This window comes from Callithrix jacchus, chromosome 2 (genome assembly GCF_049354715.1).
Source record: "Callithrix jacchus isolate 240 chromosome 2, calJac240_pri, whole genome shotgun sequence".
Taxonomy (NCBI): Eukaryota; Metazoa; Chordata; class Mammalia; order Primates; family Cebidae; genus Callithrix; species Callithrix jacchus.
Window position 1 is genome coordinate 12,748,791 of NC_133503.1, and position 25,224 is coordinate 12,774,014.

The 25,224-nt window shown below is 51.8% G+C and overlaps 1 protein-coding gene across 1 annotated transcript; it reads right to left on the bottom strand.

Moving 5' to 3' along the window:
- Window positions 1-772: 772 nt before the first annotated feature.
- On the bottom strand, window positions 773-24,516 carry LOC100391890 (uncharacterized). The gene is given in 14 exon segments (XM_078365735.1): window positions 773-1,083; window positions 1,366-1,454; window positions 3,103-3,156; window positions 4,846-5,015; window positions 5,933-6,100; window positions 6,189-6,254; window positions 6,632-6,668; window positions 6,671-6,783; window positions 9,239-9,303; window positions 9,624-9,751; window positions 12,380-12,968; window positions 15,494-15,655; window positions 23,989-24,247; window positions 24,461-24,516. Coding segments are annotated over 14 exon segments (1,998 nt in total). The 3' UTR covers window positions 773-1,041.
- Between the last annotated feature and the right edge of the window lie 708 nt (window positions 24,517-25,224).

Consider the following 25,224-nt stretch of genomic DNA (forward strand, 5'->3'; position numbering starts at 1 on the left):
CACCGTGCCCGGCCTCCCTTTGTCTCTTTTCTCACCCTTATCATTGGCCAGGTATGGTGGCTCACGCCTGTAATCCCAGCACTCTGAGAAGCCGACATGGGTGGATCACTTGAGGTCAGGAGTTTGAGACCAGCCTGGCCAACATGATAAAACCCCATCTCTACTAAAAGTACAGAAATCAGCCAGGCGTGGTGGTGCCTACCTGCAACCCCATTTACTCGGGAGGCTGAGGCAGGAGAATCGCTGGAACCTGGGAGGTGGAGGTTGCAGCGAGCCCAATTCATGCCACTGTACTCCAGCCCAGGCAACCGAGCAAGACTCTGTCTCAGAAAAAAAATACATGAATAGCCCTTTGTAGTGTCCTGTGAGTATGCCACGAAGAAATGGCCATGCCTGGGCCGGGAGTTCTTGGATCTGGTCTGGGGGTTCTGAGGTCGGCGAGGCTCCCAGGACCATCTGGAGTGACCCCGCCCTAGTCACTCAGCAGAGCCAAGTGCTCACTCCTTGGCCAGCTGGGGTTGAGCCTGAGGTCCCCTCCCGTCCTCAGAACCTGACCCTAGCTGTTTCTGCCACAGGGACCTCAGCAGAGGCGGGCCTAGCCCTGTCCTGGCTGGAGCAGGGAAGGGGGCTCCCTGCCCGGACACCAGAAGGGGCTGAATCGATGCCCGGATTTAGCAGCCAGCCCTGGAAGGAATGCCCATCCCAGGAGGACTCTACCCACAACCCGACTCCCCAACCGCAGAAAGAAGGAAAGGAAACCTCTCACTTCACATTCTGAGCTTTAAGATTTGCTTTTATTGGTAGGGAAATTCCAGAATGGGGAGCCACCGAGAAGCAGCGGAGGTTTCTGGATGGAAGGGCTCACAGCCCTCCACTTCCCCAGCAGGCGTGCAGGCAAGGGACCAGCCCAGTCTGTCAGCTCAGAGCAGGACCAGCTTCAGGGCCTCACTTTGGTCTCCCCTTGACCAACGCCAGAGGTCTCTGGTGGGCTCTGCTGCTCTCCTGTCCAGAGATAGATGAGGGTGGGAGGCCCCCACTGGCTCACAGAGTGGAGACCACCGCCTTTGGCCTCTGGATGTGGAGCTGGGGGGCAGGAGAGAAGAGGTGAGGCCAAGGGGGAGACCTTTCCCAGGGAAAAGGGAGCCCCAGGGGGAGGAGGGGGCCCCAGGAGAAGGAGGAGGGAACCTGGGGGTAGGGGGAAAAGGCAATCCGGAGGAGGAAGGAAGGGAGTCCCAGGGGGAGGGAGGGAGTTCCAGGGGGAGGGAGGGAGTATCAGAGAGAGGGAGGAAGTCCCAGGGGGGAAGAGGGAACCCCAGAGGAAGTGGGGCAGCCTCAGGAGATGGGGGCAGCTTGCAGCCGAGTCACATCTGCGTTGGAGTGGACATTCTCCGGGGTGGGCCTGAAGTTGCTGTAGGCGTTCTCAAGGACGTATCTGCTCTCCATCAGATTCTGGTCTGTAGGGAGAGGCGGTGCTGAGTGATGGGAGCCTTGCTGGCGGAGGGGGTGGGGGGGGAACTCGGGGACAGAGGGCATTTCTTACAGCAAAAGGAGCTCACAGGAAGAGTCAGCCCAGCATCTGCCCTCCACCCTTTCCCACTGCCAACCACCCCTTCGCCCCTGCATCACTGGGCTGCGGGAAGTGCCAAGCCTGGCCCACTGGACCCCCAAACAGGAGGGGGCGGAGCAGAAGCCCCCCACATGTACGGGGTGGAAGCCAGGGCCACGGAGGAGCATGAGTGCAGCCACGGGGCGCGGCACTGAGGTCAGGGTGGATGGGAGGCAGGGCTGGGCTCCCCCATAGCAACAGTAACCACAGCAGGCAGAACAGCTGAGCCCGCAATCTTCCAGCATCCTCCCAGAGCCCATCGATCACTTCCTGGGCCCGCAAAAACACCTACTCTCTCTAGACTGGGCTCTCCCTGCACCTCTGACTTCTCCTTTGCTGCCTCCTTCGAGGTCAGGACCCTCACGCCCCACCTGTCCATCCGCAGTGGTTCCCCACGGGGTTCCCCTTTAACCTTCCTTCTTCTCACTCCGCATTCTCCCGGATGAAAGGACAAACCTCTTACCCGGTCTGTGGTTCAGGCTGCAGACCCCTCCCAGAGCTTCAGACAGGCAGGAGCCTTGCAGCCTCTGCTCAGCAGCCCCCAGCCCCCCAGTTCAGCGTGCCCCACTGGCTGCCCCTCCCCCACCCACTGGGGCCCAAGGGTCAGCTCAGACAACACCGGAAATCCTCCCTTACTCTCTGTCCCTCCCCCATCCCCTCAGCCTCACCTCCTCCACCTAGTCTCCCTACTTTATTGCCCCCCTAAAACCTGAATGACCTTTTGAGTAAAAAAAAAAAAAAAATATTCAAAATCTGGCCAGGCGTGGTGGTGGTTCATGCCTATAATCCCAGCACTTTGGGAGGCCAAGGCAGGTGGATCACCTGAGGTCAGGAGTTTGAAACCAGCCTGGCCAACATGGTGAAACCCTGTCTCTACTAAAAATACAAAAATGAGCCATGCGTGGTGTCGGGTGCCTATATTACCAGCTACTAGGGAGACTGAGGCAGGAGAATCACTTGAACCCGGGAGGCAGAGGTTGCAGTGAGCTGAGATGGTGCCACTGCACTCCAGTTTCTCATGCAATGCCCCCTGCCTGGGACATCCTTTCCCTTGTCCTCACTGGGATAAGGCCTCCCCGCTTACTGGCTCTCCCTCTGTGGAAGGAGGAAGCACACCTGCTTACTCACTGGCTCAAGAATCAGACTCACCTCAGGCCTTATGTGACCCCCTCTCCCCACCCAGGCTGGGTCAGTTTCACTCCTCTGCTCCCTCTGCCCTAGGAGTGGCCCTATCATCCTGCTCAGCTGAGTGTGCATCAGATGCCCTCACTGGGTTGGTCTCTAGGGGCAGGATCTGGTTCTCAACCACCTCAGGACCCTTGCACACAGCAGGGGTGGTGTCTGGGTCTGGGGCTGCAGCGACAGATGGGGAATGGGCTGTCAGCTGCAGCCACCTCGAAGGGAGGCAGGACACTGTGTCACCCCCACAGGCACAGACACCACCCTGCCTCTCTTCACCCCCCAGCTCTGCTCATCCCCTTGATGAGCAGAGGTACCCTCCCAGACGGCCATCTTCTGGTAGCTGCCAGGGTTGCCTTCCTTTGGCCAAGCTTGCCTGCAAAGAGAAATGCCATGAGCGGTGTGGAGGCAAGGAGGCTGAGGAGGGACTCAGTGGACCCTGACCTTCAGCTTCCCTCGAGGGGACAGTCGCAGCCACGCCTCGAGTCAGACAGGGCAGCAATGATGGCAGAGAACAAAGAGTAGCATCACCGTGGCTTCCCCTCTTCCAAGGCAGGCTTCCCGGCTGCCCCTCACTCCCTTTCGTGGGCCTCAGTTTCCACATCCGTGATATCACTGCCGACTTCAGGCCAGGGACTGCACCAGGGTCTCACAGCAACCTTCACAGGGGCAGCTTATCCCATTATTACAGCTGGGAGAAGTGAGACCCAGACGGCTCCGTCCCAGTTTCCTGGTGCAGTACTGTGCTCGGTGGCGGCCCAGGTGAATGATGATAACTAACCGCAGGGAATGTCGTCACATACTCTAACTTCCACACGTAAGTTTCTGCTTCTGCTCTCAGTGTTATGGTTTGAATGGGTCCCTTAAAGTTCATGTGTTGGAAAGTTAACCCCAATGTAGCAGTGCTGAGAGGTAAGACCTTAAAGACGTGATTAGGTCATGAGGGTGCTGCCCTCATGAATGGATTAACGTCACCAACTCAAGAAGTGTGTGTGTCATAAAATCCACTTCAGATAGCCGAGGGCAGCTCATGCCTGTAATCCCAGCAACTTTGGAGGCAGAGGTGAAAGGACTGCTTAAAGCCAGGGGTTTCAGAGCTGCCTGAGCAATATAGTGAGACCCTATATCTACAAAATATTTAATTTAATTTAATTTAATTTAATTTAATTTAATTATTTAAGGCCAGGCAGGGTGGCTCATGCCTGTAATCCCAGCACTTTGAGAGGCCAAGGCAGGTGGATCAGTTGAGATCAGGAGTTCAAGACCAGGCTGGCCGACACGGTGAAACTCATCTCTACTAAAAATACAAAAACTAGCCAGGTGTGGTGGCAGGTGCCTGTAATCCCAGCTACTCAGCAGGCTGAGGCCCGAGAATCGCTTGACCCTGGTAGGTAGAGGTTGCAGTGAGCCGAGATCGCACCATTGCACTACAGGCTGGGTGACAGAGTGAGACTCGGTCTCAAAAAAAAAAAATGTCTTTAAAGAATAGCCCAGTGTGGTGGCACAGGCCTATAATCCCAGCTACTCAGGAGGCTGAGTCAAGAAGATCACTTGAGGAGCGATCAGGAGTTTGAAGCAGGAGTTTGAGGCTGCGGTGAGCTATGATTGCACCACCGCACCTCAGCCTGGATGACAGAGCAAGACCCCATCCCTTAAAGGAAGAAAAAGAAAGAAAAGTGAGTTCAGCCCTCTCTTCCTCTCTGTCCATGTGATGCCGACTGCCATGTTGCCATGTATGATGCGGCAAGAAGGTCCTCACCAGATGCACCCCTTGAACTTGGCCTTCCCAGCCTCCAGAACTGTGAGCCAAATAAACTTTCATTGTTTATCAATTACCCAGTAGTGGTATTCTGTCATAATAGAACAAAATGGTCCAATTGATATATCCTGTCAGAAGACTGCCCTTTGCTGTACCCAGGGCTGGGAGGGTCTGGGCACCCTGTCTGGCTTCAGCTGACCTCTCTGACTGCTGGTCTAGAAGGAGCAGAGCCTTAGAATATTCAGACAGTGGCTGCCCCAGGGGCAGTCCCCTCTCTCTGGGCCTGCAGTGCTGGCCCCACAAGCTGGCCTGTGCTGTTTTATCTGGGATGGGCTGCGGAAGATGACCGGGATGATCAATTCGAGCAGCAGCACCGCCATCACAGCCCCCACGATCCCATACATGAGGCTCTGGGAGAGGTTCCATTCACAGGTCTCTCCCCAGTACCAGTGTGTACCCGTACTTGGGCACCTGGGGATGCAGACAAGCTCAGGCTGGTCCCCCAGGATCCCTCACACCCAATATCCCAAGGTCTAACCCACTCTCCTAAGCACAGGAAACCAGCTCCCCCTCACTTCTAGGGCTGGAGCTCAGCCCCCAGAGAGCCTGGGTCCCTGACTGAAGTAGTGGTGGGGGGTACCTGGAGACTGCAGATCAGGAATTCAAATGACTAGGGCTCGGGGACACCCAAGAGTGTTTGGTGTCTTGTTCCAGACACAGGCCATTCGCCCATCTAATCTTTAAGCAGCTGCCACCTAAATGGGCCTGTGCTGTCATGTTTTATCTTTTGCACTTTATGGTCTGTGGACTTAGTGCTCTGACTGCAGCTAGAAGTGATTGTGATTGACAGCATGGCTGGGATGACGTAAGGGAAATTAACAATGAAGATAGAGCTAGAGATAGACATAGACATAAAGATAGACACAGAGATAGAGATAGAGATAGATTTGGAAATTGCTAACACAAACTTTCTCAGGAAAGGATTGCCCAGCTCTGGGATGTCTGTCTCCGTATCTATAATCTGCACCTACTCCTCATTCTCTTTCTTTTTTCTCCCTCCCTCCCTCCAGTATTTTAGTAGAGATGGGGGTTTTACCATATTTTCCAGGCTGCTCTCAAACTCCTGGCCTCGTGGAGTTTGAGATCTGCCTGCCTTGACCTCCCAAAGTACTAGGATTACAAGCATGAGCCCCCGAGACCAGCCCTGCTCCTCATTCTTACTGGGGCAGGGGGATGGGGATGATGATACAGGGGAGAGGGATCTCCAGGAGTGGGGAGGAGGTACCTGCCACGCTCTACCCAATTCCACTGACCCTGTGGGTGACTGCTGGGGAGGGGAGGATCCTGCACCAGGACAGGATGGGCGCTGGGCATGGGGGGGCACTCACAGGCAGTGAGGGCCACTGAATTGCAGCTGACACCTGCCCAGGTTACAGTTCATTTGTGACTTCGGCCCTGTGGTGCATTTGGTCACACAGGCCAGCTTCCCATCTAAGACATCCACATGGTAGAACTGGGCATATTCTTTGGCAGCCTTCTGGGTGCATTGCTCAGGGGACAGGGACAGGCAGCATGAATGAGCCTGGCCAAAGCACACCAGCCCCCACGCTTAGTGCCCACACTCCACACAGCTGCTTACCCGGGAAGTCAAAGCCCAGCATCACCGATGCATCCACAAAAGTGTCATTTTCATTATAGACAGTACGGAGTCTGCCAAGACTGGGTAGGAATGAAGATGAAACAAAAACACTTCCCTGTGCCCCCCTGGGGGTATTCAGGCCACTCTCTTCTTCTATACCATGGCCTCCCCTGGGCCAATACCAATTGGCATCTTAGCCCACCCTAGACAGGCACCTGGGCTGGTGAGCAGGCTCAAATAGGGATATGAGAGCTGGTGAAAACCTCAGCCTGGGACCAAGAGGGGCTGTTGGGAGCAGCAGCTCTGGGATCTGGGGAAGGCACCCTGGGCCTGGCTTCAGGATTTCTATGGCAGAGGTCTTGGGAGTCCCAGAAGAAAGAAGAGATAGGCGAGGGAGAAGTCAAGGTCAAGATCTCCTCTCCCATCAGTCAGGGGGTTTTAGGTGAGCCTACCTCTGCACAAATCAGGATCAATAATTGTTTCGGTTCCATCATAATCTTGGCCTTTACAATCTCAGCCAGATTTTCAAACAGTTCCTCATACTCCACAGCGTAGTCCGCCTCCAGGATGGCATCGTTCTTGACCACGACGCTGCCGTTGCTGGAAGTGGGAATTGTTTCATCAGTGACCCATGTCACCACCCACCCAGCAAGTGGAACCCAAGCAGCCAGAGAGGTAATCGGAGACAAAGCAGCTGTGTGACCCAGAGGTGGGAAAGCACACAGTCTTCCCTCCAGCAGCTAACCGCCCAGACAGAGAGAGGAGAGGAAAATGATCCAAGGTCTCGAGTATCAGTGATCGAGACAAATGCCAACGAGTGAAATTCATCTCTTGCAAAATAGAGGCTCTGGGGCGAGCAGGTGGAGAAATCTGAATCCCCGTGTCCTGCTGATTCCAAAGTAAAGCAGTGCAGCTGCTGTGGGAAACAGGATGGCGGTTCCTCAAAAAACTTAAAATGGAATTAACACATGATCCAGCAATTCCACTTCTGGGTGCATACACAAAAGAACTGAAGTAGTATATTCAAAGTAGCTGATGTCATGTCACTGCACTTGGCTAAATTTTGTATTTTTAGTAGAGACAGGGTTTTACCATGTTGGCCAAGCTGGTCTTAAACTCCTGACCTCAAGTGATCTGTCCCCCTTGGCTTCCCAAAGTGCTGGGATTACAGGTGTGAGCCACCACACCTGACCTGATTTTTATAATTTTTGTAGAAATAGGGTCATCCTATGTTGGCCAAGCTGATCTCAAACTCCTGTGCTCAGGTGATCCTCCCACCTCGGCCTCCCAAAGTGCTGGGATTACAAGCGTGAGCCACCACACCCAGCCTCTAAAGGGTCTTATGAGAGCTGCAGGCATTGGTATCCCCAGATGGATGTCACTGGAAGTCCTGGGGGTGGGATGAGATAGATGACCCACGTGGGGGGTGAGGGAGGGTCATGGTGCTTGAACCTGGGAGGTGGAGGTTGCAGTGAACTGAGATTGCCCCACTGCACTCCAACCTGGGTGACAGAGCAGGACTCCATCTCAAAACAAAACAAAACAATTACAACAATTACCCAAGCATGATGGCACAGGCCTGTAGTCCCAGTTATTCGGGAGGCTGAGGTGGGAGGACTGCTTGGGCCAGAGATGTTGAGGCTGCAGTGAGCCATGATATGCCACTGCATTCCAGCCTGGTCAATAGAGCAAGACCCTGTCCCCCGATCCCCTGAAAAGAAGATGCTTTAGGGCACATCCCACTGCTGCATCAGCCAACCACTCCATGTGGCTGGTTCCCAGGCTCTTGAAACCTGACGTGGTGCACCCCAAACTCATCATCTCCTTCCCCCATTCTACCCCTCTGACATTCCTTCACCCAGCACAGGGCACTTCACACCTCCAGCAGCCCAGAAATCTGCCCTCATTCCTCAGTCTTCCCTCTCTTCCCTCCTGTAGCAAATCCCATGGTCTGTGGGTCTCGCCTCCGGAAGACCTTTCACACTGGACCCCTTTTCTCCTATGCTGTCACCTCTCTGGTCTGGGCCACTGTCGTCTCCAGGGCAGACTTCTGCTTATACAATCTCCACCCTGAAGCCAGACTAAGCTGTCTGCTCTGCAGACCAGACACTATCCCTGCTGGGCCTACGCTGCTGATGCCAAAAGATTAACTTGGCACGAGCCATCTTTCCAGCCTCCTCCCCCATCATCGCTCCTTTGCGCTCAAGTATCCAGCTGTTCTGAGCATCTTTAGCTTCCTGGAATCTGCTCTCCTCTCTCTCCCCTCTGGGCTCCTTCTCATCTATTCCCTCTGCTTCAACGCTTTCTCCTTCCCTTCCCTCTCTCTGGAGCATTCCTCCTCATCCTTCAGGCCTCAATTTTGTGACTCAAGCTCATTTGTGACTTCGTCCCTGCGATGCATTTGGTCACATAGGCCAGCTTCCCATCCAAGACATTCACATAGTAGAACTGGGCATATTCTTTGGCAGCCTTCCAGGTGCATTGCTCTGGGGGAGAGGGATGGCCAACATGGTACAACCCTGTCTCTATTAAAAATATAAAAATTATATATTTTTTTCTCTTTGTAGAGATGGGGTCTTGCTGTGTTGCCCAGGCTGGTCTATTTCCGGCTTGAAGCGAGCCTCCTGCCTTGGCTTCCCAACGCATTGAGATTACATGCATGAGCCACCATGCCCAGCCTGTTTCTAGTTTTTCCTGGAAGAATTCCCTCCACCCCACCAAGCTTGATTTTGGGACCTCTCTCAGGGCACCCTGTGTGCCCCTCGCTGTAACTCTAAGCAGACTGCACAGCCACTTTGACATCTGTGTTCTGCCACTCTGAGCTCCAGGAAAACTGGGACTACTGTATTCCCAGCACCCAGCAGGGGGCCAGCTTTCAATAAATGTTTGTTGAGTGGATGAATGAATGAAGAATGAATGGTCTCACGGCCCTGTGGTGTTACCCAGTGGCTGCAAGCCTCTCTAACCCAACCAGGTGTTGATACTCCAGTCATTCATGATAGGAGGAGGCAGGAGGATTTTCCCACATCTATAAACCTGTCCCCAATATACTCACAGCAATCTCCGAATGTCCACCCCTCTATACTGAGGAAGATCGTCGCCTGCGTAAACGACATCCATCTGAAAGAAACAAGGCAGTGAGGGTCACAGGGTTAGAGCGTGAAAAGCCTCCTGTTCCCCTCCTTGGGGCAACCGCAGGCACCCTTCTGTGGAGCCCACATAGGATCCCATAGGAAGAACCACCAACCCAGGAGGCTCCCTCTGCCATAATGTGGGTCACGTGGCTAGATACTCTTAGAGGACCTCCTTTCAAGACTTAGGGAGACTGGGTAGGGGGGCTCATGAGAAGAAGGACTCAGATCACTAAGTCAGGGTGCACCCCCCAATTCCCTCTCATGTGGGACATCAACCTGGGGTGTCTGGGCATGCCCTGGTCTTACCCGATTCTTGAAGAGGTTAGTGAGATTCTGGTATGCTTGGGAGGATGAGTCATTCATCTGTTCTGTGAACTTTCTGTTAGTCACTCTCACTCTCACACCTAAAGTGGCGTTGAGTTTTTCTGGGTTTTCTGTGGAAAAAGACCATGGGATGCGTGAGACATCGACCTCCCGATAACGTCCCCCAGAATTGGTACATTCTCTGCCTGTGGGTGTCTTGGAGGTGAAGAAAACTCAAGAGGAAGGTAGCGGTCGCTGAGATTTCTGTTCCCTGTCTCCAAAACCCTGAGGAGCCAGGGGCCAGGAGGGAAAGGGACAGATCTAAGTCCAGAGTTCCAGGAAGGGTCAGGACAGAGGCCCTCTGATGAGAGGGGCAGGTGAGCTAGGCGCTGTGGCTCACACCTGTAATCCCAGTGCACTGGGAGGCTGAGATGGGAAAATCGCTTGAGGTCAGGAGTTCAAGACCTGCCTGGGCAACACAGCGAGATACTGTCTCCACAAAAATCAAAAAGTTAACCAGGTGTGGTGGTGCATGCCTGCAGTCCCAGCTACTCGGGAGGCTGAGGCCAGAGGATAACTTGAGCCCAGGAGTTCCAGGCCACAGTGAGCTATGATAGCACCACTGCACTCCAGCCTAGGCCGCAGAGTGAGACCCTGTCTCAGAAGAAGTGAAGCTTCCTCAAACTAAAAATAAAGCTACCATACAATCCAGCAATCCCACTACTGGAAAAGAAAGGAAATCAAGGCTAGACACGGTAGCTCACACCTGCAATACCAGCACTTTGGGAAGCAGAGCAGGTGGATCACCTGAAGTCAGGAGTTCAAGACCAGACTGGACAACATGGCAAAACTCTGTCTATATTAAAAATACAAAAATTAGCCGGGTATGGTGGCCCATGCCTGTAATCTCAACTACTCAGGAGGCTGAGACAGGAGAATTGCTTGAACCCAGGAGGCAGAAGTTGCAGTGAGCCAAGATCGCAGCATTGCACTTCAGCCTGGGAGATAGAGCGAGACTCTGTCTCAAAATAAAATAAAAATAACTGAAATAGGTCTGAGTGTGATGGCTCATGCCTGTAATCCCAGCACTTTGGGAGGGTGAGACAGGTGGATCACTCGAGGTCAGGAGTTCAAGACCAGCCTGGCCAACATGGTGAAACCCCATCTCTACTGAAAATACAAAAATCACCAGATGTGGTGGTGGGCACCTATAATCTCAACTACTTGGGAGGCTGAGGCAGGAGAATTGCTTGAACTAAGGAAGAAGAGGTTGCAGTTAGTCAAGATCGTACCACTGCACTCCAGCCTGGGTGACAGAGTGAGACTCTGTCTCAAAAAATAAAGTAACTAAAATAATACAATTGGATTGTTGGCAACACAAAGATTCAATGCTTGAGGGAATGGGTACCCCATTCTCCATGCTGTGATCATTACACATTGCATGCCTGTATCAAAACATCTCATGTATACTCCATAAATATATGCATATACTATGTACCCACAAAAATTAAAAACAATTCGACCGCTCATATTTCCACCTTCCACCTCCGTCCCTGAAGGCAGAGGTGGAAGGTTCGTGCTCTCCCTGTGGTGTTGCTGGGAAAAGCCACAGACCTGCTCCACCTGCACAGTGAGGCAACGGCTGATCCTTCCAACACTGCCATGATGTTTTTAGGGGTCAAAGCATCTGGAAAGAGCTGCAGGTCTCAGAAAAGGTCACTACCTATGGGGAAGGGTTCCATAACGGACAAGCGCCGATAACCAAAGCAACCTCTGGGACAGTTGCACAGTTTTCCAGTCCAAAATCGTCCTTCCTGGCACAACTCTGTGGAGAGTCACCGTGGAAGCCCAAGGGGCAAAACACTCACTCGCATTTCAGGTCCAGTCACTCAGCATCGCACAGAAGAGGATGTGCCAGGGGGACGGTGCCAGGTGGCTGCACAGCAATGAAGATGCCTCTGCTGCCACCCCCGTCCCCAGGAGAGAGTAAAAAAGGGAGGAGGAACAGCAGAGAGTAAGGAAACAAAAGATACAAGAGGTCCAGCTAGGAAAAAAGCACTCTTATGTTTCAAAAGAGGACAATTCTACCCGTGGGATGACAAGAGACAGAGAGGAGAAAGGGCTGGAAATGTGAACCAAAATCGCAAGAGGCCAAAGCAGACACGAATTCTCATGAAGACAGACAGAAGGAGGCCAGGTGCGGTGGCTCATGCCTATAATCCCAGCACTTTGGGAGGCCGGGGTGGGTGGCTCAAGTGAGGTCAGGAGTTTGAGACCATCCTGGCCAACATGGTGAAATCCTGTCTCTACTAAAAATACAAAAATTAGCTGGACATGGTGGCATGGCCCGGATTCCCAGCTACTCAGGAGGATGAGGCAGGAGAATCGCTTGAACCCAGGAGGCAGAGGTTGCAGTGAGCTGAGATAGCGCCATTGCATGTCAGCCTGGGTGACAGAACAAGACTCCATCTCAAAGAAAAAAAAAATACAGACAGAAGGAGTTTATAGAAGGATGCACCAAAAAAACCACCCTGGGGTCATAGAGGAAGGAAAGATTGCTGTCATAGATGTGTGGGGACCAGTGAACAGCATATGAACAGCACTGGAAGTGGTATCGAACCCAGAAACTGGAGAATCAGTAGGCCCAAGTAAAGTGGAAGATGGATTTTTAAAAAAAGGAGATTTTGTAATGGAGAAAGAAGAGTCATGAACAGGCCCGGAGAAGAAGCCAGCTGTGGATGAAATTGAAAGAGCAGTACCTGGCACTAAGGTTTGGAGGCTTTCAGAAGACACAACTGTAGAAGTGAGGCTTAGACTGGTGTGGGAGGTGGTAGGTTCCTCAGGGAAGCCCGCTGTTGTGGTACCTCCAGGTAACGTTGTCATTTCAGTTGAGCTTGAACTGATGGGTGAAGAGGTGGGTTGCTCACTGGTGCCTGAGCTTGTCATGCTGGCAGGTGACAGTGTTGAGGGAGTTGAGCCTGAGTGGCTGTTGGAGGTGGTGGGTTGTTCGCTGACACCTGAACTTGTCATGCTGGCAGGTGACAGTGTTGAGGGAGGTGAGCCTGAGCCTGGTTGGCTGTTGGAGGTGGTGGGTTGTTCACTAGTGTCTGAGCTTGTCATGCTGGCAGGTGACAGTGTTGAGGGAGTTGAGCCTGAGTGGCTGATGGAGGTGGTGGGTTATTCACTGATACCTGAGCCTGTCATGCTGGCAGGTGAGCGTGTTGAGGGAGTTGAGCCTGGTTGGCTGTTAGAGGTGGTGGGTTGTTCACTGGTGCCTGAGCTTGTCATGCTGGCAGGTGACAGTGTTGAGGGAGTTGAGCCGGAGTGGCTATTGGAGGTGGTGGGTGCCTGTAGTCCCAGCTACTCAGTAGGCTGAGCCAGGAGAATTGCTTGAACCTGGGAGGTGGAGGTTGCAGTGAGCCAAGATCGCACCATTGCACTCCAGTCTGGTTAACAAGAGTGAAACTCGGTCTCAAAAAAAAAAAACAGGAGTCTCTTGGGTTTACTCATAAATTTTACTGGAATTTTTAAGTTATAAAAGTGAATGTGTCTGTTGTCACCAAACAATGAAAAGGCATATAAAGTTAGTCTATCGTCATCTCCATAACTGACTCACAAAATATGAACAGGGTGGGGAGAGCTCGCATTTATTGGGTACAAATCAGATTCCTGTACTCACTCTATCACTTAACTGGAACTCAGTGATTCAGGAACTGCCTGGGAATTCCTTCGCCCTTGTAGGCTGTGAGGTCCGTGAGGGTTCAGCTGGCCCCGTAGAGGCTCAGTGAGACTCTCCTCAGTGAACAAGTCAGTGAATGCTGGGAAGTTGAAGGTGCTTTCTCTTAGTCCCCGAAAGTAAACATCACAGACAACCTGCAAGATGGACGTCGCTATTTTTTTTTAGGAGTCTCACTCTGTTGCCCAGGCTGGAGTGCAGTGGCGCGATCTCAGCTCGCTGCAACCTCCACCTCCTGGGTTCAAGCAATTCTAGTGCCCTACCCTCCCAGGTAGCTGGGATTACAGGTGTGCACCACCACGCATGGCTAGTTTTTTTGTATTTTTAGTAGAGATGGGATTTCCCCTGCCTCAGCCTCCCAAGTAGCTGGGATTACAGGTGCCTGCCACCATACCAGGCTAATTTTTATATTTTTAGTAGAGATAGGGTTTTGCCATGTTGGCCGGGCTGGTCTTGAACTCCTGGCCTCAGGTCAGCCACCCACCTCAGCCTCCCAAAGTGCTGGGATTACAGGCGTGAGCCACTGCGCCCAGTCACTATTTCTATTTTACATAGGAATCAAGGTTCTAAGGATAAATAATTTCCAAGGTCACTCAGATTATAACATAGAATTCAAGCGCATTCTAAAGATGGCTTTTGGCCAGGGATGGCGGCTCATACCTGTAATCCCAGCATTTTGGGAGGCCAAGGTGGGAAGATTAGTTGAGGCCGGGGGTTCAAAAAAAATTTAAATATTAGCTGGGTATGGTACATGCACCTGTAGTCATGTACTGAGTCCAGCTACTCAGGAGGTTGAGGCAGGCAATCACTTGAGCCCAGGAGTTCAAGGCTGTGGTAAGCTATGATCCAATCACTGCACTCCAGCTTGGGCAACAGAGAAAGATCGTATCTCAAACGAAACAAAAAAGGCAGGTATAGCAGCTCATGCCTGCAATCCCAACACTTTGAGGGGGGCCAAGGTGAAAGGATTGCTTGAACCAGGAGTTTGAGATCAGCCTGGGCAATATAATGAGACCCCGTCTCAAGAAGAAATTAGCCAGGCATGGTGCTGTGCCCCTGCAGTCTCAGCTACTTGGAGGCTGAGGCAGGAGGATCACTGGAGCCCAGAAATTCAGGGCTGTACTGAGCTATGATCAGGCCACCGCACTCCAACCTGGGCAACAGAGCAAAAAAGAAGAAAGGGAGGGAGAGGGAGGGAAAGAGAGAGAGAGAGAGAGAGATGACTTTTCCTTTTAGCCGAAAAAAAGGGTTAGAGGAATAAAGAGGAAGAAGGGGAAGGTTTGAGGGGCGGGGGACAGCATGTGTGGGGGCCCAGAGGTGAGTAAAAGTGCTGATTGTGTATTTGGGGTGAGGGAAGACACTAAGACAGAGGGCAGCTAGGAAAATGTGTGTGAATCCAGCCTAGAAATGGGGTTCGGACCTGACTTGGTTCAGTCCATGATCCTCACCATGCCTTAGAAGCTGTGCCCTGGAGGCTGGACACGATGGCTCAAGCCTGTAACCCCAGCACTTTGGGAGGCTGCAGTGGGCAGATCACCTGAGGTCAGGAGTTTGAGACCAGCCTGGCCAACATGGTAAAACCTCATCTCTACTAAAATTACAAAAATTAGCCAGGTGTGGTGGTGGACACCTGTAGTCTCAGCTACTTGGGAGGCTGAGGCAGAAGAATCACTTGAACCTGGGAGGCAGAGGTTGCAGTGAGCCAAGATCATGTCACTGCACTCCAGTCTGGGCAATAGAATGAGATTCCATCTCAGAAAGAAAAAAGAAGGAGAAGAGGAAGAAGAAGAAGAAGAAAGTGAAGGAGAAGGAGAAGCAGCAGCTGTGCTTCGAGGCTACAGGAAGGGACATGGAGGGACAGAGGTTGATGAGGCCAAGGCAGTGACATGGTGGGCCACCGAGAGACACAAAGAAGGCAGGGACACTCTGTGGAATGCAGGGGACCATTTGGAACATGACCTGCTCTCATTTTCTCCTGGATTCATACCATTTTCTCCGATGTGTTACCATTCAGTTTGTCCTTAACCACTCACATCTCCACAACAGTTACCCTTGCAGGTTACACCATGCCTGAGCTCCCAGTGACTGACTCCCCATCCATCTCATCCAGCTGCCCTTCTTCTTTCTGAAATCTCACATTCAGTTCCAAGGACACCGTCACCTCCTGATGCTCCTTCTCCCCACTTCCTACAGCCCTTGCCTGCTCACTAACTGGGACCCCCAGGTTAAAGGCTTTGGCTCTGCCACCCCCATCCTCCCCCGGGCTAGCAAACTCCACCAAGTCAAGGCTCTTTACTCGCTGCAGGAGGGACAAGAGAACTGTGCTCTGGGTGAAGAGATTCAGACCCTTCGCAAACTGGAATTCTGGTGGCAATGGTGTCCCCAAAAGATGTCACAGAGCAGGTGGGGCAGTCCTTCCCCAGATCAACCTCCAGGGTCAGGGTGCTCCACAAGGAAACAGGGCAAAGGAAAACTGAGCCTCTTCTCCCAAGAGACTCAAATGGCCAACAAGCCCAGGAGAAGGAAAAAGGAAATAAATGTCACCAGGAAGCAAAGAAACCCAAAACATAGCAAGAGACTATTTCTTCTTCATCTATCAAATTGCACCCATTATGATGACCGATGACCACAATAACTGGCATTGGTTGGGGTCTTTCATGTGATGTTGACTTGGCATCATAGTTCCAAGGGATAATTTGAAAATATGCAGGGACCATAGGAAGAGTCGTGCCTTTTCTTTTCTTTTCTTTTTTCTTTTTCTTTTCTTTTTTTTTTTAGATGGAGTTTTGCTCTTGTTGCCCAGGCTGGAGTGCAATTATGCAATCTCGGCTCACTACAACCTCCACCTCCCGGGTTCAAGCAATTCTCCTGCCTCAGCCTCCCAAGTAGCTGGGATTACAGGCATGCGCCACCACAGCCAGCTAATTTTGTATTTTTAGTAGAGACGGGGTTTCTACACGTTGATCAGGCTGGTCTCGAACTCCCGACCTCAGGCGATCCGCCCGCCTCAGCCTCCCAAAGTGCGTGAATTACAGGTGTGAGCCACTGTGCCCAGCCAGTCATACCGTTTTTTTTTTTTTAGGAGTTGGGGGTCCCACTCAGTCACCCAGGCTGGAGTGCAGTGGCACAACCTGAGCTCACTGCAGCCTCAAACTCCTGGGCTCAGGTGATCCTCCCACCTCAGCCCCCACAGTACCTCAGGCCATAGGCCCCACCATGCCCAGCTAACTTTTTATGTTTTGTAGAGATGGGGTCTCCCTATATTGCCCAGGCTAGTCTCAAACTCCTGGCCTCCAGTGATTGTCCCACCTCAGCCTCCCAAAGCATTGGAATTACAGGCGTGAGCCACCACACCCAGCTGCTGATATCACTTTAACGATGCCATTTCTAGTTACTCATTCTAAAGTAATCTGACGCAGATAGAAAATAAAATCTATACAAGAATGTTTATTGCCTCGTTACTTATTATAGTAAAAAACTGAGGTGTGCATGTCCGGGAATAGACAAATAGGGGACTGGTTATATGGCTGTGGTATTTCACAGAATAGAATAGTAATCAGCCATTAAAATATAAACCACCCACAGAATAAATCTAAATACATAGTCAGAAATAAAATGTTAACAATGTTTATCTGAATGTTAAGATGAAGGGGGATTTTTTTAGGCTGGGTGTGGTGGCTCACGCCTGTAATCCCAGCCCTTTGAGAGGTGGAGGCAGGTGGACCCCTGAGGTCAGGAGTTCAAGACAGCCTGGGAAACATGGTGAAACCCTGTCTCTAATAAAATACAAAAATTAGCTAATTTTTAATGAGTCAGAGATCAGAGTGATGATATAAAAAGCCAAAACACCAGGAGTCACCATGAGTTAGAAAATACTGGCCGGGCACGGTGGCTCACGCTTGTAATCCCAGCACTTTGGGAGGCCAAGATGGGTGGATCACCTGAGGTCAGGAGTTCAAGACCAGCCTGGCCAACATGGTGAAACCCTGTCTCACCATGGGTGGATCGCTTGAGCCCAGGAGTGCGACATCAGCCTGGACAACATAGCAAGACCCATCTCTACAAGAAGAAAAAGATACAAAAATTAGCCAGTCTCATAACCTGGTCTCTAAATAAAGAAAGAAATATTTTTTAAGAAAGGGAGAAGCTAGAAAAGGCAAGGGGAGACCTTCCTCTAGAGCTGTTGAAAGGAGTGTGGCACTCATGATAACCTTGACTCCAAACTCTGGCCTCCACAACGGTAAGAAAATAAATTTCTGTTGCTTGAATCCACAAAATGTTAATTTCTTGTGGCAGACTTAGGGAATGCATACGCAGAGGCATTCCTGATTACAGCAAGGGGTAAAGAATGGCGACCCTGGAGCTGGAAGGCTTAGGTTCAAATCCTAGCTCCTCCAACTGATGTATGGGTGGCTTTGAGCAAAATTTTTTTTTTTTTTTTTTTGAGACGAAGTCTCGCTCTGTCGCCCAGACTAGAGTGCAGTAGCGCAATCTTGGCTTACTGCAACCTCCACCTCCCGGGCTCAAGCAATTCTCCTGCCTCAGCCTTTTGAAACTGCCACCATTCCTGGAATTTTTGTGTTTTGAGTAGAGCTGAGGTTTCACCATGTTGGCCAAACTGATCTTGAACTCCTAGCCTCACGTGATCTGCCCACCTTGGCCTCCCAAAGTGTTGGGATTACAGGCGTGAGACACTGTGCCCGCCAAGCAAATCACTTATCATGTCTGTGCTTCTGTTTCCCCATGTATAAAAACCCAAAATCAGGCCTGGCAATCCCAGCACTTTGGGAGGCAGAGGCAGGTGAATCACGAGGTCAAGAGATTGAGACCATCCTGGCCAACATAGTGAAACCCCGTCTCTACTAAAATACAAAAATTAGCTGGGCATGGTGACACTCGCCTGTAGTCCCAGCTACTTGGGAGACTGAGGCAGGAGAATTGCTTGAATCCGGGAGGCGGAGGTTGCAGTGAGCCAAGATTGTGCCACTGCATTCCAGCCTGGTGCCTGGCAAAAGAGCAAGACTATCTCAAAAAACAAAAACAAAAAAATCCAGCTGCATCCATGTTGAAATTAAAAGCAGAAGGAAATTAAACAACAAAAAAAAGTAACACCCTTCTTAGGAATGTTGGAACGTGTTGAAGGTTAAATGAGATAATATTTAGAAAAGTGTCTACACATAGTCATCAACATCCCACAAAAATAAATAAATAGATAAATAAATAAAAGTGTCTAGCACATAGCAAGACTTCAGGGAGTATTTGCCATTTTTAATACATATATTTTTTCTTTTTCTTTTTAAGAGGTAATGTCCTGAGCTGTCACCCAGGCTGGAGTGCAGTGGTGCGATCCTAGCTCACTGCAACCTGGAATTACTAGATTCACGAGACCCTCTCCCCTCAGCCTCCTGAGTATCGGGGACTAGAGGGACACACCACGATGCCCAGCTAATTTTTTATTTAAAAAATATCTTTGCCTAGGCTAGTCTCGAACTCCTGGCCTCAAGCAATCCTCGAACCTCAGTCCCCCAAAGTGCTGGGATTACAGGCATGAGTAAGCCACCACGCCTGGCCCATTTTCAATATTAATATGATACCTAGACTAACGGGTCTCTGTTGGCTTCTCCAACTGGGGTGTGGGAGTCCCTGGGCCTTCCCATACCCCAGTGAGCTGTGGGTGACCCCAGCTCATCCCAGCACCACCCCAAGATTTGATCTTACCCAGGAAATCTGGTTACCAACAGCCTAATTCTCTCCCTAGCTGCTTGTGGTTTTGTCAGTCCTGAATTTGCCTAAGGCCTTTGAGCATCTGTTAATATAATACTTCCTTCCTGTACTACGTCTCCACCACCACCAAACTGAAATGCTGCCTCTCCCGGTGCCTTCATGTACCCCCTCTGTGCCCCTCCAGCCCCCGGCCCCCTCATGAGGCTCCAGCAGCAGAATGGGCTGTGGCCGTTTCTGCCCCAATCCCACCGCACTAACTCTGCTATAAACCGTTTATTCCCCCTGCCTCATCAGAACACCTGCCCGCTGGACTTTGGTGTTTGCTGAGTGACTAAGCTTATTACTCTCCGTGTAAAACAGCACTCCTCGTGCTTGCTTTAAATTTTACATGGCTCGAGTCTCAAAGGTTGCCCCTTTGTCTATTGTGAACAAATCTGTTCTCACCCCACCACACTCTTCCCAATTTTATAGATGTTAATCATTTCCACCTCCACCGTCACCTTTCTAGGCTAAAGAGCGCTGACCCCTTCAGACCCCTGCCCCTGCCCCTGACCCTGACCCTCCAGGGCAGACACTTGGTCCTTCTCCCCTGCACCATCCCCTCCCTGACCCTTACTAGGAACACTGTGGAACTGCATGCACCCAAAACAGGACACCGGTTCCAGTCCTCATGTGGATCCCTGGCATTTTTCTGGCATTTTCTGGTCTTTCTTTCACCCTCTGCAGCACTTGGAGAAGGTAGCGTTCTAAACTGTGTCCGTATTGCTGGAGCCCTAGGCCACCAGGACAGCTCCTCCCAGAAACCCCACGGTCACCCCAAACTCAACAGGCCCAACTGGAGACCCCTGTCATCTGAGAAAGAGAGGTTCCTGTCCTCCCACTCAATACAGCTTCCCGGACTGTCCATCTGCTATTCCAGGGTGGCTCTCGGTGGCTCTCAAGAGGCCTCTCTCAAATGAAGATGGTAGAAATAAAAACCATAATATCAGAGATGAAGAGTTCTTTTCAAAACTTTAATATTATTATTATTATTATTTGAGACAAGGTCCCTCTCTGTTGCCCAGGCTGGAGTGCAGGGGCACAATCACAGCTCCCTGCAGCTCTGGCCTCCTGAGCCCAAGCAGTCCTCCTATCTCAGCCTCCCAAGTAGCTGGGACCACTTGGTGCACACCACCACATCCAGATAATTTTTTTCTGGTATTTTTTATAGAGATGGGGTCTTGCTATGTTGCCCAGGTTGGCCTCAAACTCCTGAGCTCAAGCTATCCTCCCACCTCAGCTTCCCAAAGTGCTGGGATTACAAGTGTGAGCCATTGCACCTGGCCAAAGACTTCCTTTCAACAAGATGATCAGCAGATAAGACATAGTAGAGGAAAGAATGAGTGAAGACAAGTCAATAAAAGCTGAAGATAAGCCCATTTTTATCTTTAGTCAATTGATAAATCAATAAAATTACCCAAACTAAAACACAGAAATGGGTGGTGGTGATGTGGGCAGAACAGAGTATCCAAGAGCTGTAGTCCAATATGGAATGGCTTCATATACGTCTCTTTGGAGTCTCAGAAGGAGAAGAGAGAGAGAATAGGGCAGAAGAAATATATGAAGACAATAATCACTAAGAACTTCCCAAAATAAATGAAGGGCCACAAGCCACAGACATTATAGTCAGAGTCAAATTGCTGAAAACCAAAGATAAAGAGAGAAAAACGTGTTTTGAGACAGGGCCTCACTCTGTCACCCAGGCTGCGGTACAATGGTGCCATCACGGCTCACTACAGCCTCAAATTACCAGACTCAAGAGATCCTCTCCCCTCAGCCTACCAAGTAACTCAGACTATAGGCATGCACCACTATGACTGGCTAATTTTTGTTAAGAGATGGGGTCTCCCTATGTTGTCTGAGCTGGTCTCAAACCCCTGGGCTCAAGGGACCCTCCTGCCTCAGCCTCCCAAAGTTCTGGGATTACAGGCATGAGCCACCACACCCAGCCTTTTTTTTTTTAAGATGGGGTCTCACTATGTTGCCCCGGCTGGGGCCTCCCAAAGCACTGGGATTACAGGCACGAACCACTGCACCCAGCCAATCATGAAAACATCTTGAAGGCAGCCTGTCTTAATTGGCTTGGGCTGCCATAGCAAATACCATATACTGGGTGGCTTAAACAATAGAAATTGGCCAGGTGCAGTGGCTCATGCCTGTAATCCCAGCACTTTGGGAGGCTGAGGTGGGAGGATGGCTTGAGCCCAGGAACTCAAGACCAGCCTGGGCAACAAAGCAAGACTCCCATCTCTTAAATGAAAAACAGAGATTTATTTCTCACAGTTCTAGAGCCTGCAAAGTTCAAGACCAAGGTGCTGGCTGACTGAGTGCATGGTGAGCACCCACATTTTCACACCCTAGCCTGTAGTAGGGGCTGGGGCCATGGCAGTGGACCCATCCCAGAAGCCCTCCCTGCAACCCACGCCTCCAGGACACCTACACCCAGAAACTTCACCATCACCCCAAACTCAACAGACCCAACCAGAGACCCTCATCATCCAGCAAAAGAGGATACTCTCCTCCCCATCAACACAGCCTCCTGGACCATCCATCTCAGTATCCCACAGCCAACCATCAAGTGGAGCCCCCATTTCCAGGGGAACCAGGTTCCCAGTGGGGCCTTTGTGTCCTCCTCCCAGGGTAGCTTTGGGAGCCTCTCCACAGCCTGTCTGATGCTGGTCTGCCTTACAGAGGCATCCCCAGCCCTACTCTGCCCACAGAGGTCCCTTTGATGTCTAAACACCCCAGCTTGGCCTTACTGCTCTTGTCACCCACAGTGCACCAGCACCACCACACTCTCCCCAGCAAACATCATGCTCAACCCCGCACGTGCCCCCTCGTCTTTCAAGGCATTCGTACGCCTTAGCTCCCCTGCAGAGCCGTGGAAATGATGTATGTACCTTCTCAGGGTGGTCTTCCCTTGCTCTACTCTCTGCTTGGCCAAAACCTCACCAGTCCTCAGTGTGCACTCGAGTACCCAGAAGAGGCTGCAGAGTGTAGGAAGGAAATCAAGCTACAGAGGGTGGGCCAGGCGCGGCGGCTCACACCTGTCATCCCAGCACTTTGAGGGGCCAAGGCAGGTGGATCACTTGAGGCCAAGAGTTCCAGACCAGCCTGGCCAACATGGTAAAACCCCATCTCTATCAAAAATACAAATAAAAAAAAAATTAGCTGGGCATGGTGGCACACACCTGTAGTCCCAGGTACTTGGGAGGCTCAGCCAGGAGAATCGCTTGAACCCTGGAGACAAAGGTTCCAATGAGCCAAGAGTATGTGGCTGCACTCCAACCTGGACAACAGAAGAGACTCTGTCTCAAAAAAAAAAAAAAAAAAGGCTACAGATGCCACTGGCAGTCTCTGATCTGACATGTGAACTGTTCCGCAAGGACCCAGAACACATTCCAGGAGCACGGGATGGTTTGCAGAGAACTGAGGTCCTCCAGAGGGGAGGAGAGGCGCAGGGCACAAATCCACTGTCAAGTGGTGGTTGTGTTAACTGCTTGCTGTGTGGCCCCAGGTAAATCTCTCATCCTCTCTGAGCCTCCATTTCCTCATCTGCCCTGACTTCCTTACACAGTCCTCCTTGTGAGAATCACATGAGCCGCCTGCTGGGAAGTGGCTTTGTGAACGGCAGAGCCCTCTGCGAGAGGAGAGCAGGGACTCTGGATCTCATCAGACCTTCCGGAGCCTTCCGCAGTGGCCCTACTTGCCTGGCCTCTCCCTCCTGCTCTCTGCACTTGCTGTAGATAGATGTTTTTCTGACTCTTTTGCACATGAAGGGATTTCCCTGTGTTATCTTGGCCACGCAATTACAAGCACCTGAGGGACAGGGGCTCAGGGCTGCTTGGGGGCCATCTCTAACACTCGCCTGGGTACACAGAGGCAATGTCACCTGCTGACTCCTGGGGCCTTCATCATCGCTGTCATCACCTCCACCACCCTCTACTTGAATAATCTGACCAGAAAGAGGCCCCAGGATTGGCTGGGCCAGACCTGGGGAGCAGGGATGGGGAGGCCCACAGCTTCCCTGTATATTACCTTAAAGGGAATCTGTGTGTTATTAATAAACTCTCATAATGTCCCCAAATCCACAGAGGTGGTCACTCCAGCCCTTGAAACTCTCTCATCAGCTCCTCCCAGCCTGTACCGCTCTCGCAACAGGTCCGGGCGGGGTAAAGCAGGTCTTCTCTGTGAAGGCTGGGCAGGCAGAAACAGACTTGGAGGGCTTGAGTCCCTGGCTGGGAGGATGGTGGAATCTCCCTGGTGGGTTACCTCAAAGGTGTCCTTCAGGACTCCAGAGACCCCCACCTCATGTCCCCTGCCCTGTCACCACCCCTTCTGCCCACCCCATAGCCTTGAACTCAAAGTCGCCACCCTCTCATCTCTTCACCCCTGTCCACCCCTGCCAGGAAGGAATCAGAAAGTGTGTTCTGTATGAGGGAAATCAGCGGGGGACCATTCATCTCAGACACAGCCATGACCAGGCTGGGCGAGGACCCCCGGGCCTCTGTCTCCTCCCACAGCCCCTCAGCCATTTTTTTTAAGACGGTGTTTTATTCTTGTCACCCAGGCCGGAGTACAGTGACGTGATCTCGCCTCACTGCAACCTCTGCCTCCCACGTTCCAGTGACACTCCTGCCTCAGCCTCCCGAGTAGCTGGGGTTACGGAAGCAAGCGCCACCATGCCCAGCTAATTTCTGTTATTTTTAGTAGAGATGGGGTTTCACCATGTTGGGCAGGCTGGTCTCAAACACCTGATCTCAGGTGATCTGCCCACCTTGGCCTCCCAAAGTGCTGGGATTACAAGTGTGATCCACCACGCCCGACCCCCTCAGCCATTTCTAACTGGAAGGGACTTCCAAGGCGCACCTGAGGCTCCCCTAAGTCAAGGGAGGATGCTGTCAGACGGCCCCCTGGACTCCTTCTCTCTGGAGCAGGGCTGGCAGCCTGTGCTACGCCTCTGTGAGGTTTGGAAAGGCTCAGCCCTCCAGCAGATAAAGCCCCCAGGATGAAGGTAGGCAGAGACCACTCTGTGACAAAAGCCCACTCGTCCTCCCAGGGGAAGTCTGGAGAGCAGAAGTCGTGGATTTCACTCACCCCTTGGCCAGGGGCTGTGTGCAGACCACCCCTGCACAACCACAGGCACCCACAGGTCTCCACAGTGAGCCCTTCAGCACCCGCAAAGGCAAGATGAAGCCATGGCAGGGGTCTCCAGCCCCTTGGCAGGCCCCTCCCATGCAAAGGTGGGGAAGCCACTTGCAGCCCTGCTGCCCCACATGGGGGCATGCACTAGGACCACCCAGAAACTCTGGGCCTGGAGCATCAGCCCAGGAGCACTCACCCTCTGTCAGATGTGCAGAGCCTGAGAGCCAGCACCACAATCCAGATCATCAGCATCTCCCCCTGGCTGCTGGTCTTCCCTCCTCAGGAGGGACCGAGAAATGAAAGCCTCCCAGGAAGAGATCAGCTATAAAAAGGACCCCAGAGGCCAGATGTGGTGGCTCACGCCTGTAATCCCAGCACTTTGGAAGACCAAGGCGGGCAGATCACGAGGTCAGGAGATCAAGACCCTCCTGGCTAACAAAGTGAAACCATGTCTCTACTCAAAATAGAAAAAATTAGCTAGGTGTGGCAGCATGTGCTTGTAGTTCCAACTACTCGGGAGGCTGAGGCAGGAGAATTCCTTGAACCTAGAAGGCGGAGGTAGTGAGCCGAGATCGCGCCACTGCACTCCAGCCTGGGCAACAGAGCAAGACTCTTCTCAAAAAAAAAAAAGGACTCCAGAGACCTTTGCCTTAAAAAGGGAGAGTGCCTGTGCCTGTCTCGGGGTAGGGGTGAGGTGATGATATTAGGTGACCACGGTGAGTTAAACAAAAGGGCAGCCTGTCCACCCTCCTCCCTTATAAGTCCTGGAGCAGTGACTGCCCTGAGCCAGGGTCTCTCTCTCTCTCAGCAGAAGTCAGAGTCACTGCGGGTGGAGCCGCGCACGAGGGAGGGATGCAGGCTAGAGGTGAGAGCACACCACAGGTGCCAGGAGGTGGGGGCCAAGAAGTGCCAGGGAGTGGGTCAGCATGGAAAAAGAAGTTCAAAACCATAGAAGGGGCA